The sequence below is a fragment of the Elgaria multicarinata genome, chromosome 4 (assembly GCF_023053635.1).
Source record: "Elgaria multicarinata webbii isolate HBS135686 ecotype San Diego chromosome 4, rElgMul1.1.pri, whole genome shotgun sequence".
Classification (NCBI taxonomy): domain Eukaryota; kingdom Metazoa; phylum Chordata; class Lepidosauria; order Squamata; family Anguidae; genus Elgaria; species Elgaria multicarinata.
This window is the reverse complement of record NC_086174.1, coordinates 3,755,709-3,773,835: the sequence shown is the minus strand read 5'-3', so window position 1 is coordinate 3,773,835 and position 18,127 is coordinate 3,755,709. Positions and strand designations below refer to the sequence as shown.

Below are 18,127 nucleotides of genomic sequence, written 5' to 3'. Positions count from 1 at the left end.
ACAATACAATAAAGCTACACGCCACTTGCTCCTACCCTGCTTCCCTTCCCCCCAACCCACGCAACAACCGAGACTAGCAATTTCAGGGAAGAGCCTGCACCCTTAGGGCTCTGCTCATTATCCTTCGGCTACACTTCCAGTGTAACCGCTTAAAATGTCCTGCCGATTCCCTATGGATGTCCTTTGTACAGTTTTCAATCTGCAGCCCACCCTCTGTGCTGCACAAAAACTAACTAGTGTATTATCCAATCCGAGTCAACAACGAAAAAGACTGCAGGGAGAAGGGTTGCGTGTGTGTTTTTTTCCTAAAAAGAAGAGGAAGAAGCAGTCTTTTGCTTTGGGGGACCTTTCATAGGACCTTCATAGTATGTCTTATAGAAGCATAGGGAGATTAAAAATAATAATAATAATAATAACCCTAAGAGATTCAGTTGTCAAGCAAGGTGGGGGGGAAACATCGCCAAATAAATAAAGTCATATTGAGGAGTCGAAAACGGAAGTGCCGTCAACAGTTAGCTTGTAGATTTGATCGAGCAGCATTCTTGCTTAGAGGCCACCCTTCGGAGAAATTGCTGGCTAGGGAAAAAGGCAGCGGCCAAGCTAGGTTCCACCGCCCAGAGTTTGTACCTGATCAGAGGGATCAACGCTGAGCGTCGTTACTCTGAAACGAGAAGAGCATTGCTAATTGAAGATGGGGGAGGAGGAGGAGGAGGAGGAGGAGGAGGAGGAGGAAAGAGAAGCGCAGGTCAAGCACTGGTCCCGTCCTCTTCGATCACTCGGTTCATGCTAGTGCCGTGCGTGATGTGAGTCACTGGGTTCCCACTGAGGTCTCTGGTGCTGCTGTGACGCGACTGATCGTTGAGCCGGTGCGAACTGCTGTGCCTGGAGTGGTCGGTCAGTCGGGACATACTGCCATGAGGTAGTCGATCTTCAATCCCACGGTAACTGCAGGGGGTATACCTAATTCATAAAGACTCATCTGTTTCAGTAATGCAGGCAAGAACACCCAGACTCAGACCCCAGACCCCAACCTACACAGGAATCAGGTACTCTAAAACCCAGTGGGAGAACCCGGGCTTCGCGTGCAGAGGTTCCCTGATTCGATCCCCGGCACCTCCGGTTCACATCCTTAGACCTGTTAATCTGAGAAAGCTCCCGGCTGAAGGTTTTAGAGTTCTTGCCAAGCACAATCAGCTAGCGCCTTGGAGAGAAGCTCATTTTGCAGTGAAAGTTATCTAGGCTTGTTTCGCTGTCTTTGACGTGTCCGAAAAGGGTTGGTTGCAGATTTAGTCGTATTTGAAATCAATGGGACTTGCGCTGGTCGTGACTAACTTAAGTCCCATTGATTTTAAGAAGGTCTACTCTAAGTTCAGCAGCCAATACGCAGCAGGTGCATATCAAAGCAGATGCATAACCGTCTTTATACCAGTGGCCTTCTTATCTCAGTTTTGCGACAGATGAGAGAAACAAGAATGCCATTTATGTATAAGAACACAACAATTAGGCTCTTTGAGGCAGTACGCCTAAGCGTACCATTGCTGGGGAACATGGGTGGGAGAGTGCTGTTTCACCATGTCCTGCGTGTGGGTCTCTGGGCGACAGCTGGTTGGCCACTGTGTGAACAGAGTGCTGGTCTAGATGGTCCCTTGGTCTGATCCGGCATGACTTTTCTTACGTTCTCTCCCCTCCTAACCGGGACTGGATGGTCCCAGGGATTGCGGTGAAGGAGATCCTGACACAGAACACAACTTAAGCCCTTAGAAAAGCAACAGCTCGTGCAGAATTTACTAGCTCCTTGTACTGCCAAGTCCCAAATGGGGAGGAAAGGAGAAGAGAAGAAGAGGAGCTCACAACCGGGAACCGGATCGCATCACCTCCCCTGAACTCGTCCAGCCACTGGCTATACCCTCGGCTTTAACGCAAATGCGCACTCTTGTCTATGCATGGGCATGAGCAGTTTTTAATCTCCGCCTCACCTGCCGTCCCGTGACCTATGCAAGCTGCCATGGTAGCTACTGACTTTGCTATGGACGCTGCCTGCTTTGCTTCGCTGGTCGTCCATCATTGCCAGTTGGGTTGAGGAGGCGTGAGTAGACGTCCCTTGGGTGGAGGTGCCTCTGGACTTGCGGATGATGGGCGTGTTGGGGTCTCTCAAGAGCGACTGGGCAAAGTCAGGCTCCTGAAGCACTTGCTGGCTCTCGTTCACAACCCTGGAGAGTAAGTCCAGTCCGGTCAGTTTAACACCAGAAAGGCAGAGGGCAACAACAGTAATAAGCAGTGGGCGAAGGTTAGGCAGCGGAAACGGTCAACTCGGAGTGCGGATCTGAGGTGCCCATTCTTATCCTACATGTAACAATTGGGGCTGGTTACAGGGAGCAGACAACTCCCCTGTTAAAACAGCTCCACTGGCTTCCAGTCTGTTTCCGGGCACGATTCAAAGTGCTGGTTATGACCTATAAAGCCCTATACGGTTCGGGTCCAGGTTATTTGAAAGAACGTATTCTCCCTTATGAGCCTGCCCGTGCTTTGAGATCTTCTGGAGAGGCCCTTCTTTCAGTCCCACCATCTTCACAGGCGCGCTTGGTGGGAACATGGGAGAGGGCCTTCTCGGTGGCTGCTCCGGTGCTCTGGAACTCTCTTCTCGGGGAAGCTAGGCTGGCTCCCTCCTTGATGGGCTTTCGGAAGCAGGCTAAAACTTGTTTGTTCCAGCAGGCCTTTGGAGAATAATCCAGCCCTCCATCTATGTTAATGTCTTATAATTTTGTTGTGTATTTTTTAATTGTTTATGGTTCTGTTTCCCTCCCCCCCCCCCCATGTATATTTTAAACTTTGTAAGGCCGCCTTGAGGCCCAGCATTGGGCAAAAGGCGGGATACAAATAATAATAAAGACTAGTCTTTACCTCTTCCCTCCTGGACTCCTTTTCCTTGTGTGTCATGTCTTTATTACCCTATTTCTTCGATTCTAAGACACACTTTTCCCCCCATATAAACAGCTCTAAAAACGGGGTCCGACTTAGAATCACGGGTGTGTCTTAGGTTTTTTTTTTCTGTTGGTGGTACTAAAATTAGTGTGCATCTTACAATCGAAGAAATACAGTAGACTGTAAGCCTGAGGGCAGGGACTGTCTTTTTTGCTGTGTAAGCCGCTCCGAGTGCCTTTTTTGGCTGAGGAGCGCGGTATAAATATGATAAATAAATAATAAATAAGTAATAGTCTCATACCCAGATGAATTTTAAACCTAAGAATTTGAAGATGTCCTGACTGTTATTTTAATGTTGTATCGGTTTTCTATGCTCATTTAATCAGTTTTATGCATTTGATTTATATTGTATTGTTCTATTTAATGTTGGATAATGTTGAAATAATACATTATTATTATTATTATTATTATTATTATTATTATTATTATTATTTAAAGGTAGCTTAGCAATGTCTAGTTTGGTGAGTATTTTGTACACATCTTGCCTCAGGCATCTATACTGCACAGAATCATAGAATAGTATGATTCAGTATTTTAACATTTAATTTTAACTTAAATTTAAATTATACTGTTTTAACTCTCTATTTTTAACCTTATATCAATTTTGCTGCGTGGTTTTATCCTGGTTGTGCTTTTTATATTGTATTTTGTATTTGTGTTTTTAACTTGTTGGTTGTTTTAGGATGGTTTTAATTTTTGTGAACCGCCCAGAGAGCTTCGGCTATTGGGCGGTATAAAAATGTAATAAATAAATAAATAAATAAATAAATAGTAGAGTTAGAAGGGGCCTATAAGGCCATCGAGTCCAACCCCCAACTCAATGCAGGAATCTACCCTAAAGCATCCCTGACAGATGGTTGTCCAGCTGCCTCTTGAAGGCCTCTAGTGTGGGAGAGCCCACAACCTCCTTAGGTAACAGGTTCCATTGTCGTACTGCTCTAACAGTCAGGAAGTTTTTCCTAATATCCAGCCAGAATCTGGCTTCCTATAACTTGAGCCCTGTACTCTGGGATGATTGAGAAGAGATCCTGGCACTCCTCTGTGTGACAACCTTTTAAGTCTTTGAAGAGTGCTCTCATGTCTCCCCTCCATCTTCTCTTCTCCAGGCTAAATATGCCCAGTTCTTTCAGTCTCTCTTCATAGGGCTTTGTTTCCAGACCCCTGATCATCCTGGTTGCCCTCCTCTGAACACGCTCCAGCTTGTCTGCATCCCTCTTGAAGTGTGGTGCCCAGAACTGGACGCAATACTCAAGATGAGGCCTAACCAGAGCCGAACAGAGAGGAACCAGGACCTCACACGATTTGGAAGCTATACTTCTATTAATGCAACCCAAAATAGCATTTACTTTTTTTACAGCCACATCACAATGTTGGCTCCTATTCAGCTGGTGATCTACAACAATTCCAAGATCCTTCTCGTTTGTCGCATTGCTGAGCCAAGTATCCCCCATCTTCTAACTGGGCATTTGATTTCTATTTCCTAGATGTAGAACTTGGCATTTATCCCTATGAAATTTCATTCTACCCCTTCTATTCATAAGCTGGAAAACTACCCCAGATTGAAAGAGGGTGAAAATGTTGCCAGTGCCCTTACATATCGACAGAGAATCCCCGCATTGACCCTGCCGCATTGCCACTGTAGCTCACATATGGGTATAAACTATTATGTCCTTAGCCATTCTCACTGGCTGCCCTGGACCATTGGGTTGCCTGCTTTCTCTCTCGCCTCCTGCCTCTTCACAATGATATAATCATTGCCACGGCACAGCAATTGGGATCCTAAGAAGAGCTAGTGTGAGCCAGTGCGGTGTAGAGGTTAGAGTGTAGGACTAGGAGCCGGGAGATCTGGGTTCTAGTCCTCACTCGGCCATGGAAACCCACTGGATGACTCTTGGGCCAGTCACAGACTCTCAACCCAACCTACCTCTCACGTTGCTGTGAGGGTAAAATTGTTCATGTTTGTTTACCTTATTGTTTAAAGCTATAGCCCACGACAATCCCATGTAAATAAGATGAAATGGATAAAATGGAGAGGAGGAGGAGGATTATCTACCTGCCTTTGACTCCTTGGAGGAAAAAAGGCAGGATATAAATGCAATAAGAAGTGTGCAACTAGCCAGCTGAGACCAGGCACTGTTGGGATGAAAAACGGCCTCCTCACCAAGTCATTCTCACCCTACACCTACCGAAAGGTCAGGACATAAGGAACCTGCCTGAAATATACATGAGAGGGAATAAAAGGCATTTAAGAAAACCATCTTTAAATCTCTCTGCCAGAGCTCAGATTCTCCCAGAGTGATCCTCCCAGAGTGCAGGACACAGAATAACGGGCTCAAGTTAAAGGAAGCCAGATTCCAGCTGGACATCAGGAAAAACTTCCTGACTGTTAGAGCAGTACGACAATGGAACCAGTGACCTAGGTAGGTTGTGGGCTCTCCCACACTAGAGGCATTCAAGAGGCAGCTGGACAACCCTCTGTCAGGGATGCTTTAGGGTGGATTCCTGCATTGAGCAGGGGGTTGGACTCGATGGCCTTGTAGGCCCCTTCCAACTCTGCTATTCTATGATTCTATGATTTCATAGCAAAGGGGCAAATCACAGAATGAACTTTCCGTAAGTCTGGCTGAAGGTCACTGTAGGCTATTATTTATCTATTTATTGCATGTTTATACCTCCCAATAGCTAAGGCTATAGAATGATCTCCTCCAAAAGATATGCAGCTCCTTCTCTTTGTGCCTTTTCAGAGGGGGTGCAAAACTTCTTTTCTGCCCAGCTTTAGGCTTGGCTGGTTAAGTCTGGTTACATCTACCTGGTTTCTTTTGGTGTTGTTTTTATAATGATTTCAATTTGTTTTAGCCATTTAGTGTAAGGCACGTTGAGCCTTGGAAAGGCGGCTGATAAATGCTTCTTCATAATAATAATTTCTTACCCACCTCTCCCTTTGGATTGAGGCGGGGAACAACATTAGTACAGGAATCAACACATCTTAAAAAACTCTTGATTATACATTGTCTGGGTAGGCGTGCTGGAAAAGGCTAGTCTTCAAAGCTGCCTTAAAATCACAGAGGGAGTTAATATTATGAAACTCCTCAGGCGGGACGTTCCACAATCTGGTGGCAACAGAAGAAAAGGTCCTCTGGGAAACTGATGTCAGCCTAGTCTTGGCTGACTGAAATAAGTTCTCCGCAGAGGACCGGAGTGTGCGGGGCGGACTATATGGGAGAAGGCGATCCCGCAGGTAACCTGGACCCAAACCATGTAGGGCTTTCAAGGTAACGACCAACACTTTGTACTTTGCCCGGAAACTAATTGGCAGCCAGTGGAGTGATTTTAATGTTGGGGTAATATGCTCACCCCTGGACTTTCTACTGAGTAATTTAAGGGACATGACAAGAATGTCCTTGAGATGACAGGTGTAGCTGTCACACACAGCAATTTCCACTTACAGTAGCAAACAGGTTCTTCCTGAAACACAGTTTAGAACTTAGTCTGAAGTTCCCAAGCAGTTAAGAAGGAATACAGTTACAGAGTGGGAAATGGGGAGGGACCATTGAACAGTTCATGCAGTTCAATCCCCAGTATCTCCATTTAAAAGAATCAGGCAGCAGGTGAAGGGAAATACCAGTCAGCGTTGACAATACTGGGCTAAATGAGCAAATACTCTTGACCATTTTTATGAGCTTCCTACAGTCTTAAAATCTGCATTTTATTGCACTTGGGGTGGTGAAACTTCCAACACTAATTGGCTGAACTGGTTCATCAACACTCCAACGGCTCATTGAACATATCAGATCAGAAATCTTGAAGTTCAGATTCTGGGAGAAAAGGGGTCAGTTTGGCTGGGATTAAAACCACATTATGGCCATGGCTAGACCTAAGGTTTATCCCTGGATCGTCCAGGGGTCAAACCTGTTCATCTAGGTGACACACAGGGGATCCAGTGCTCAGGCAGGGGCGAACTCTGGATGATCCCAGGATAAACCTTAGGTCTAGCTGTGGTCAAAGTCTTAGGGACAACGGTAGCTTTGTAGAGCAAGCAGGTGACTGTGGAAGAGATCCCAAGGTGGGAAGGGAGCAACGGACAAGCAACCCAGAGGTAAAGCGACTGAGGAGATGGGACAGACTAGGCAATGGACTGAGAAGTAGGAAGCTGAGGAGTGAAAAGGAGGCATGAGGGCAGGCATTCTGGTCAAGACTGACAATTACTACTCTTTCCAGTCTGGGTTCAGGCCTGGTTTAGGGGCAGAAACAGCCTTGCTCAACATGGTGGATGACTTAATTGGGAATGGACGGAGGGAATGCATCCCTGCCAGTTCTCCTGGACTTCTTGACATCTTTAAAGGTGACACTGGGGGACATCTGCTCTAACCCATGGATTATGGCTGGTGAGGCATCACAAGCTTCCGATCTTATCCTTCATACTTTTGGGGGACGTCATCCGGAGGTTTGGGTTCCAGTGTCACCAATCTGGATGAGGGCAGACAAGATGAAGCTTAATCCAAACAAAATCAATTGTCTAATCCACTCATTTTTTTTTTGTAATTAATTGCCCGATCCCCTGCGAGTACTAAAATAAATTAAGGCAAGGTTTTTCTGGTGCGTTTTTAGCTTTCACAAGAAAAGACTGCAAAAAGCAAATTTAAAAAATGGAGGTAATTCTGATAGTAAGTCACTGTTTGACTTAAGAAGGGCTTGATTCAAATTGGAATGTTTCCAAATTACAGCCGTCTGTCCGTCCCCACCTGTCACCTTGCCACTTTTTTTTACATATCACAACTCACTCTTTTTTCCTGCGCCCGTGGAAAAAGCTGGCCCACTCAAAGCAGGTCTTTTTGCTTCCAACCCAGAAAACAGATGGTATCCCCACTATAAGAGCCATCAGATACTTCATCAGAAAGAGGATCAAGTCTGGACGCCTCATTTGGGTGACCTGGAAAGAGGAAGAAAGTACAGACATGAGAGAAACTGCTACAAGTCCATCTGTTAACTCATTTAAAACAAGTGTTATAAGCAAAAGGCAAAGGCCACGTCTGTGTTTTGGTTTCCCATCTCTAGCATGAGATGTGTCATATAGAATCTAGCCTCAGCCTTCCTCAACCTGGGGCGCTCCAGATGTGTTGGACTGCATCTCCCAGAATGCCCCGGCTGGGGCATTCTGGGAGTTGTAGTCCAACACATCTGGAGCGCCCCAGGTTGAGGAAGGCTGCCTAGCGGGACTGATTTTAAATTATTTCGGCCGCGCAGAGAAAGACTCAAAGATTCTCATGCAAAGTCAATGGGCCTGTTCAAAAGACGCACTAAGCTGAAGTTAGCAGCAAGTGGTTAGTGAGTGTGTTTAAACTATGGTTAGGTAGCCACCATGGTTAGGAATAGTTCACACAATATGCTAAGTCACGGTTCACACGAAACACTAAGCCACCATGACTTAGCTAGGGTGACCCTATGAAAAGGAGGACAGGGCTCCTGTATCTTTAACAGTTGCACAGAAAAGGGAATTTCAGCAGGTGTCATTTGTATATATGGAGAACCTGGTGAAATTCCCTCTTCATCACAGCAATTAAAGCTGCAGGTGCCCTGCCCTCTTTTAAATCTGGTCACTCTAGTATAGCTCCTGCAGCTTCAACTGCTGTGATGAAGAGGGGATTTCACAAGGTTCCCCATATATACAAAAGACACCTGCTGAAATGCCCTTTTCTATGCAACTGCTAAAGATACAGGAGCCCAGTCCTCCTTTTCATAGGGTCACCCTAACTTAGCGTGTCATCTGAACATGGCCAATATTTCCTAGATCAAATGGTTATGCCAATATAGCCATTGAAACAGGGAGGCAACATTTGGCGAGGGACGCAATCACAAGTCACCTTACCCCAGTGACTGCTTCCCAAGGAATTTCACTGTAATAATTTGTGAACAGCCTCATGGATGCTATCTGCTTTGTTTGGGTCTGGGCTGGGGAACTGGCAGCCCAGATGCAGTCAACAGGGCCGGGCCCAACCATCCTACAACTGGCCCCTCTTGCCCCACATGTGCACAGCAATCAGCCCGGAAAAAACGCTGTCCTTTGGCATAGATGGGACCATTTTCCCCCAAGCTTAATTGCAAGATGGGGGAGCAATTTTAGAGGGGTTGCAGCTCAGGCGAGAAAGGTTAAGCCTTCCCTGCCCAGTGTAATTTCTCATCATCCAGGCAGCAATTAGGCTCATTAGGGGGGAGAGGAATCTATGTCCTGCCCCCTTTTTGCAGGGAGGGGGTTCTCAGAAGGGCACTAACAAGGGAATGGTACCCACAGGCCAACAAAGGTTCCCACCTCTGCATTACGTAATAAAAGGACAGATGAGAGCAGTCATAAGGCTACGAGCTGCAGCGGATGGAGTACATAAGGCCAAGAAGAAAACTTCCTGACTGTTAGAGCAGTACGACAATGGAATCAGTTACCTAGGGAGGTTGTGGGCTCTCCCACACTAGAGGCCTTCAAGAGGCAGCTGGACAACCACCTGTCAGGGATGCTTTAGGGTGGATTCCTGCATTGAGCAGGGGGTTGGACTCGATGGCCTTGTAGGCCCCTTCCAACTCTGCTGTTCTGATTCTATGAGTCTATGACACATTGACTTGAGGACAGCATAAGATATGCCCTTCGATGATTTCTAGCTGAAAACCCTTTGGAATGCCTTGCACAGTCACCTTCTCAGATTAAGAACCCTAAAATAGCCTTGGAATTCTAAATGGTATAAATGCAGTTCTATAAATACAGGTGTGACTTGCACCACCAGATGGAGAATCAGACCCAATCTCTCGTGGTACAGCTATAAGCCCAGGCAGACTGCAGGCTAAACAAGAAGTTGCCAGTGAAAAGCCGCTGCTGCTGCTGCTGCCCATTTAGATTCCCCCTGTAATGTTTGGTGCAATTTGCTAGCTTCCTGATGTCACAACAGTCTGATTGTTTATTACTGGCAAGTGGTAGGAAAATGCTATGGAGTAGAGGGTGGGGAAAAACAGAAGGCTATCAATATCTACTAGTCCTGATGGCTATACGCTACTTCCGGTATCAGAGACAGTAAGCCTATGAACACCAGTTGCTGGGGAACATTTATTTATTTATTATTTATTTATTTAGAATATTTATATACTGCTCCCCATTGAAAATTTTTGGAGCGGTGTACAAGGTAAAATGAAAATAAAAACAGAATAAAAACAGTTAAAACAAAATTTAAAAGAAGCAAAAACAGAAATCCAAGGCTGCATGTTAAAGAAAGGCTTCTTGGAATAAAGATGTTTTCAGGAGGCGCCGAAAGGAGTACAAGGTTGGAGCCTGCCTGACCTCCAGAGGCAGGGAGTTCCACAAGAGGGGAGCCACCACGCTGAAGGCTCTTCCCCTGGTGGATTCCAATCGGAGGATGGATCTAGGTGAAACCACCAGGAGCAGGCCCTCGGATGACCTCAGTGACCGGGCAGGTTGGTAAGGGAGAAGGCAGAGCTCTCTCAGGTATCCTGGTCCCAAGTTGTTTAGGGCTTTGTATACAAGTACAAGAACCTTAAACCTGGCCCAGTAGCGAATAGGCAGCCAGTGCAGTTCCCTCAGCAGAGGAGTTCCATGCTGGAAAGGGGCAGCTCCAGACAACAGCCGAGCTGCAGCATTCTGCACTAGCTCCAGCTTCCGGAGCAGCTTCAAGGGCAGCCCCATATAGAGCGCATTGCAGTAATCCAATCTTGAGGTTACCAATGCCTGTACCACCGTGGTCAAGCTGTCCCTGTCCAGGAGAGGCCGTAGTTGGCGAACCAACTGAAGATGGTAAAAGGTAATCTGAGCCGTGGCGGCTACTTGAGCCTCCAACGACAGAAATGGGTCTAAGAGTACCCCCAAACTACGAACCTGTTCTTTCAGAGGCAGAGCAACCCCATCCAGAACAGGCAATGAGCCTGTCTCCCAGACTCGGGAACCACTCACCCACAGGGCTTCCATCTTGCCAGGATTCAGTCTCAGTTTATTGGCCCTCATCCAGCCCATTACTGTCCAGGACCTGCACAGCCTCACCTGATTCAGTTGTCACAGGGAGATAGAGCTGCGTGTCATCAGCGAATTGATGGCATTTAGCTCCAAATCCCCTAATGACCGCTCCCAACGGCTTCATATAGATGTTAAATAACATTGGGGACAAGATGGTGCCCTGCGGCACTCCATAGCTCAATTGCCAAGAGGCTGAGGACTGGTCACCCAATGCTACTCTCTGAAAACGACCCCGTAGGTAGGACCAGAACCACTGTAATACAGGGCCTCCGATGCCCATCCCACGGAGTCGATCCAGGAGGATACCATGGTCGATGGTATCAAAAGCCGCCGAGAGATCGAGCAGGATTAACAGGGTTGCATTCCCCCTGTCCCTCTCTCGATAAAGGTCATCCATCAGGGCGACCAAGGCTGATTCAGTCCCGTAACCAGATCGGAACCCAGACTGGAATGGATCTAGATAATCAGTATCCTCCAAGAGTGCCTGCAGTTGCTCCGCCACAACCCTCCCAAGTACCCTCCCTAAAAAAGGAGTGTTAGCAACTGGGCGGTAGTTGCCTAATACCATCGGGTCCAGGCTAACATGAGCAGCAGGGTGCTGTTACACTCATAGTCTGCTTGTGGGTTTCATTTCGACAGCTGGTTGGCCATTGTTTGAATAGAATGCTTGGCTAGATAGAGCTTGGTCTGATCCAGCATGGCTCTTCTTATGTTCTTTACATCTTAACATTCATAAAACTCTACGAGATGGTTTTTGAGGTGGCACGTGGATGAGGAGGGCGCTGTTTTTAGACACAGCTGCTCAATGCAGCATCACGTCTAGCCTGGAGTTACGGGAGGCGCAAGGAAAAAGATGTTTTCTCCTGCAATGGTGCACCCTACCACCTTCACGTCTACAGTTAATCAAGCGACCCTTGCTGGACTGGGGCTAGTACCATAACCACAGTGAAGAGGCCATTGTTGCGCTGGCTGTATAGAAAAGTCCGCCTCTATACAGTCTTTGTACGCTTCTAACTTATGAAGCATTGTCCTTGTGCATCAACAGCACTGGCCATTTCTTAACAAATATCAGTCCTGTTTCTGAAATGGGAGTGGAGCGGGATCCCCTGCAAATGCCACCAACGAAGCTGTCAGAGCAGTTGAATCTGGAGGCGTTTACAGCGTTGTCAGATGTCATCAGCATCACTTCTGGCTCTGAGGCACAAAGTGGTGGTAACGATATTAGAGAGACGCCAAGCAGTGGCAGGACAATGAAGTGACGGTTGACCCCACTTGATATGAAGGGGAAAGAGAGCCTCGTAAAAATGCATATGGTGCGGTGGTCTGTCCCCCCTCCCCTCCGCCTTAATTGATGCTGTGCACACGGCAAAGGACAGCCATGCTATGTAGCAGCAAAAGGCTAGACTACTGAGAATTCTTGATTTCCCCAATTCAAAATGGCAGCTGCTTCCTCAAGTCCCACGCCAATAATTCAAATGGCACAACTGACTAGACCAGATGGTGAGAAGCTTCTGGACCAGGCAATTTTTTTTTTATTCCGGAGGGAGAGTTAAAGAACAAAAGCCTGGACCAGCCTTCAAGACTTCCTTCTCTGGGATTGCCTCCGAAGACAGACTATGAGCGGGCCTTGGAAGCCACTGCTCTCATCACAAGAAGTAAAACATCTAAACCGGGAGATCCTGCCGTTATCTGAACACCGGGAACGCCCCTGTCAATGGGAGGTTAGAGGGTTCGAGCTCCCAAGGTTGAAGATGAACCCAAATTCAAACAACAGCGGGGCTCTCATTCCACTATTCCACGTTGTGAGACCAAGTGTGCCTGAGGCCTGCTCCTGATCAGGTGGTGGGAACGTCCGCAAACAAGCCCAATGTGACCGCACTTCAACCCGAACTGAGAGCTGTGCGACACCTTTGCTTCCCTGCTGTTTCCCTCCTGTGAATAAGTTCCCTCCCTCAGGAGAACTGCCAGTTGCAATTAACAGAGAGCACACACCGTCCCTCTTATATAATAAATTACTTCCAGCTACTGCTCAGCGCTAGATCTGCAGATACCTGGGGATGAGGCACAGCTGTTGTCTTGGAATAGTACTCTTCAGAATAAAATGGCATTCTGCAATTCCACAGACAAGAGAACTGCTCTGCTCTGCATCCTTCCCTAGTGCTGCAGCTAGGTAACGTTAAACCCTGGACTTAATGATCTTAAGCATCCCCTTCCCAGGCGGCCAGGAGTATTACTTCAGTTGTGAAGTACACAGCTAACGTTTTGCTTGGCCCGCCAACCACCATGCCATGCTTCTACATCCCTGATATGTTAAAACAACAACAAAATGGTTTGCCAGCCCTAATTAAAAACATAAGGAGTTTTGCATTTTAAACTCACTCAATGCAAAGCACCATCATGACTGCAGGTATAAAATGGAGTTTGCTTCAGATATTGGGCAGGACAGAAATGTAATAAATAAATACATCTATCTGCCACCCGCTGGGTGGTCATTTTGGGGGGGGGGTCGGGCCGCAGGGAACTGGGCTTTGGTCCCAAGGTCCATCCAAGCCATACCACTGATCATTGCCTTCCCAAGAATTTGCTCTCACCTGAGAAGCAGGGAAAACTCCACAGAAGGCAAGGAATTTGCAAACACTCCTCGGCATTACAGCCAAAGTGTGCACACCCATTCAGGGGCAGATGCCACAGAAGGGAGGGGTGGGGCAGAAAACAGAATATAATTCGATGAATGCAGCTTTTGAGTTTCTTTTGCTATCATAGAATAGCAGAGTTGGAAGGGGCCTACAAGGCCATCAAGTCCAACTCCCTGCTCAATGCAGGAATCCACCCTAAAGCATCCCTGACAGAGGGTTGTCCAGCTGCCTCTTGAAGGCCTCTAGTGTGGGAGAGCCCACAACCTCCCTAGGGAACTGGTTCCATTGTCGTACTGCTCTAACAGTCAGGAAGTTTTTCCTGATGTCCAGCCGGAATCTGGCTTCCTGTCACTTGAGCCCGTTATTCCGTGTCCTGCACTCTGGGAGGATCGAGAAGAGATCCTGGCCCTCCTCTGTGTGACAACCTTTGAAGTATTTGAAGAGTGCTATCATGTCTCCCCTCAATCTTCTCTTAGTGTCTGAGAACCCTGAATAGGTGTTAAAAACGTGGAGTTGCCCTGAGTGTTCAATGTTGTTTTCTAGTGACAAAACATAGTGAGTTTTTCATTCTGACATCAAAAGAAGCAGCTTGGCAGGTTTTCACGTCTTTCTCCTCCACACACCCTTTTAACTATCAAGCTACATTTGTGAGTTTTATGTTCTCCCCATTAAGCTTTCAGTAACACAATAAGCGTAATTAATCTGTTCTTTTCAACATAAGCCTACGGATCAAATTCTCAACTCTTAACTCTGGCGAGAAGACGTTCTGTATAGGTGAACATGCACTGCTTTATAACCACATCCACTATTTACTTTACTGAAAGAAATCTGGTATTTCCTGGTGTAGGCATATCTCACAGTAATTGGAAATATTTTAATCTCATTAAGGTGCTGGTTTTAACCTATAAAGCCTTACATGGCTTGGGACTGCAATACCTGATGGAACGCCTCTCCCGACATGAACCTACCCGTACACTGCGCTCAACATCTAAGGTCCTCCTCCGAGTGCCTACTCCGAGGGAAGCTCAGAGGGTGGCAACAAGGGAGAGGGCCTTTTCGGTGGTGGCCCCCCGACTGTGGAATGATCTCCCCGATGAGGCTCACTTGGCGCCAACATTGTTATCTTTTCGGCGCCAGGTCAAGACTTTTCTCTTCTCCCAGGCATTTTAACAGCATTTAACAACGTTAAGTTTGTTTTTAATGGACCCCAGAATTGTTGTTTTTAAATGGATACTGTTGTTTTTATACTGTTTTTTATGTTTTTGATGGTTTTTAAATTTTGTATACTTTTAATGTTTACTATTTTTAATTGTTGTAAACCGCCCAGAGAGCTTCGGCTGTGGGGCGGTATATAAATGTAAATAAATAAATAAATAAATAAATAAATAAATAAAGATAGAACAGGTCAAAGAACAAAGCAGCAAAAAGATTAAATCCAGAACAGAAAACATTGTAAAAAGACAGAGTGGGGTATGTATGTGTGTGTGTGTGAGTGAGTGAGTGAGTAAGAGAGAGAGAGCGTGCTGTGAAGTCTATTGTATCATGCCAATCACACTTGCAGAAACTAGTTATGAATCTTTCACTTTCAGCCAAAGATGCTAATAGACCCATTGACATAAATAATGGAACAACGTGTTGAAGGCTCCATTCAGATCCACCATTATGTCGTAAGTCTATGCATATAGATAATATCAGAAGTCTATGCACAGAGGCACACACATGAAGTGCCAGGCAATCTTGGTAATGTTTTAAAATTGACAGTTATGTCAAAAACCAGGCAGCAAAAGCAAATAAATGCAAGGGGGAAAGGGAACCTCATTTAGGTTAACAAGGCTCTTGCACTTTGGTAAGCAGTAACAGCACCGTTCTTCTATTGGCTTGACCGTATGTAAACACAACAAAGTTAGCAACTGCTGACCCCGTCCCTGTGATGTTTAGCACTGCGTGCAAACACAGCCCTTTGGCTCGTTTCTTATTATTTATTTATTTATTACATTTATATACCTGCCCATAGCTGAAGCTCTCTGGGCAGTTTACAAAAGTTAAAAACAGTGAACATTAAAAACAAATGTACAAAAATTTTGTACATAAAATTGCATAAAAACAGCAATATCTTTTAAAACAACTATTCTGGGGTCAGTAAAAAAACTCAGCATGTGTTGTTAACTGCCTGGGAGAAGAGAAAAGTCTTAACCTGGCGCCAAAAAGGTAACAATGTTGGCGTCAGGCAAGCCTCGTTGGGGAGATCATTCCATAATTGTGGGGCCACCACTGAAAAGGCCCTCTGCCTTGTTGCCATCCTCCGAGCTTCCCTCGGTTTGTTGGGTGAGAGTTAAGCCAGAGGTCCGGGTTCAGACGCAATGCTAAAGAACCCAGAGGTGGAGCATTGGGCATGTAATGTCGGGTTCTTTTAGTTACCTAGGGAGGTTGTGGGCTCTACCACACTAGAGGCCTTCAAGAGGCAGCTGGACAACCCTCTGTCAGGGATGCTTTAGGGTGGATTCCTGTATCGAGCAGGGGGTTGGACTCGATGGCCTTGTAGGCCCCTTCCAACTCTGCTATTCTATGATTCTATGAATACATGTGGCTCCTTCCCGTTTTCCAGTCACTCTATTCCCCCTCACATCTGGGTGCATATTTCCCCCCAGTCAGCCAAGATTCTACGACATGAGGTTATGATGCCGTTTTGTGGGAGTATATTTTCCTTAAGAACAATTTTTTTTGCATATTTGCTGTCATGTATAGCCCTACTGCTCCTGTATTGGGAGTAGGTGAGGCAGGTAATCAATCAGAAACAGATTCAGACTCAGAAGACACCGAGCCAGACACTAGGCAGTTAGAGCTGGAGGAGGAGGTTCACACGGGAGAGACGCCAGCTGGAAATCTGCCCCCTCCAGAGTCTCTCTCTTCAAGGCCAAATTCTTTGCTTTCAGGAGACAGGGAGTCAACTTCCGGGGGTGAGCATTCAAATACCTTACTAGGATGCTAGGATTCGCTGGAAACTAAAATGTTCAGCGAGGTTAGGGGCAAAGAGACAGGCGGACAGATTGCATGAGAAATTGTCCACACATCAACCACCTTGAAGTTATGGACATTTGAAAAGCCTTTTCTTTGAACGGACAGTTGTCTGGCTTAGTTTGCATTACAGAAGTGTTTATTGCTTGAAATAAAGCTTTGTAAATTGCCTAGCTCTTTGTCTCATTCCTCTCCCAGAGGAAGCTGGAGCAGCTACAGTACACGACATTTGCAAACCTTGGGGTTACACTGAGTCTGCTCATATTCTCTTGTCTGTGGGTGGTGCATTTTTGGTGCCAACTCCACGAGAATAAGACTCAAATCTTATGATGCGTAAATTTGAAGAACCTGTGCATGAATTTGCTTGTTATTCTCCTCCCTCTCCACCCCCTTTTTCTTTTGGGTCAAGCCTTTTAGACTGTAAGCCTGCAAAAGCAGATATTGTCTAGTTTTTTATTTGTGTACACTGCTGTAGTAAGCTTTAAGTGCTTTATAAATGAATAACAACAATAACAAGTTCCAGTTCCTTAACAGATGGCCTTTCTACTTCAGTGCATACACGCTAATCCAGAGGTAAAAAGATACTGAATGTTCCCACTCACTTTGAAGGTTACACCTTCTAAGGGCCCATACTTGGTGTCATATTTCATTTTTCTACTGGCTTTCTTTTCTGAGTCATACTTCTCATTTGTCTATATGATTGTGCCCATGCAGTATTCTTCTACAAGTTGAATATATTATTTATTTATATAGCACCATCAGTGTACATAGTAAATGCTGTACATAGTAAAAGTATAAAACAGCAACACCCTGCAACATAGGCTTACATTCTAATAAAACAGTAAGAGAGGGAAGAGAAGGCACCAAAGAGACACAGGAGACAATAAGACTAACAGTGTAAAAGTACGAACAGAGTCCATTTAGACAGGGATAACCTGGCTTCAATTGTCTATGCGCTGATAACCTCCAAGTTAGATTTCTGCAATGCGATCTACGTGGAACAGTTCAGAAGCTGCAGCTTGGGCAAAATGCAGCGGCCAGATTGATAATGGAGACCAGGAGGTTCAAATATATAAGACCGACTCCGACCCGCTTGCACAGGCTGCATGTGGTTCTGAGCACCAATTCAAGGTGCTGGATGCTCCACGGCTCGGAACCGCAACACCTGACAGAATGCCTCTCCTGCCGCGAACCTACCTGTACACTACGCTCAACATCGAAGGCCCTCCTCTAGGTGCCCACTCTGAGGGAGGCTTGGAAGATGGCAACAAGGGAGAGGGCCTTCTCGGTGGTGCCCCCCAGTTTGGAATGAGCTCCTCCACGAGGCCCGCCTGTCGGCAGGCAATACTGCTGCCTTTTCAACACCAGGTCAAGACTCTTCTCTTTCCCCAAGCATTTCACAGCACGAAATATAATGCAGGAGAGTTGTGCCAGGTATTTGGAACAAAGCTCTGTGTGTGCACGCGTGTGTGGAGGGAATAGACTGTGT

General features: G+C 46.2%; 1 protein-coding gene across 1 annotated transcript in view; it reads right to left on the bottom strand.

Moving 5' to 3' along the window:
- Window positions 1–720: 720 nt before the first annotated feature.
- FZD3 (frizzled class receptor 3) overlaps window positions 721–18,127 on the bottom strand; it is a 44,396-nt gene continuing 26,989 nt past the window's right edge. The window contains exons 5-7 of the mRNA XM_063123735.1: window positions 7,764–7,912; window positions 1,977–2,210; window positions 721–960 (exon numbers count right to left, since the gene is read on the bottom strand). Of these exons, the coding sequence (XP_062979805.1) occupies window positions 747–960; window positions 1,977–2,210; window positions 7,764–7,912 (597 nt within the window). The 3' untranslated portion in view covers window positions 721–746. The remainder of the gene's footprint in view (window positions 961–1,976; window positions 2,211–7,763; window positions 7,913–18,127) is intronic.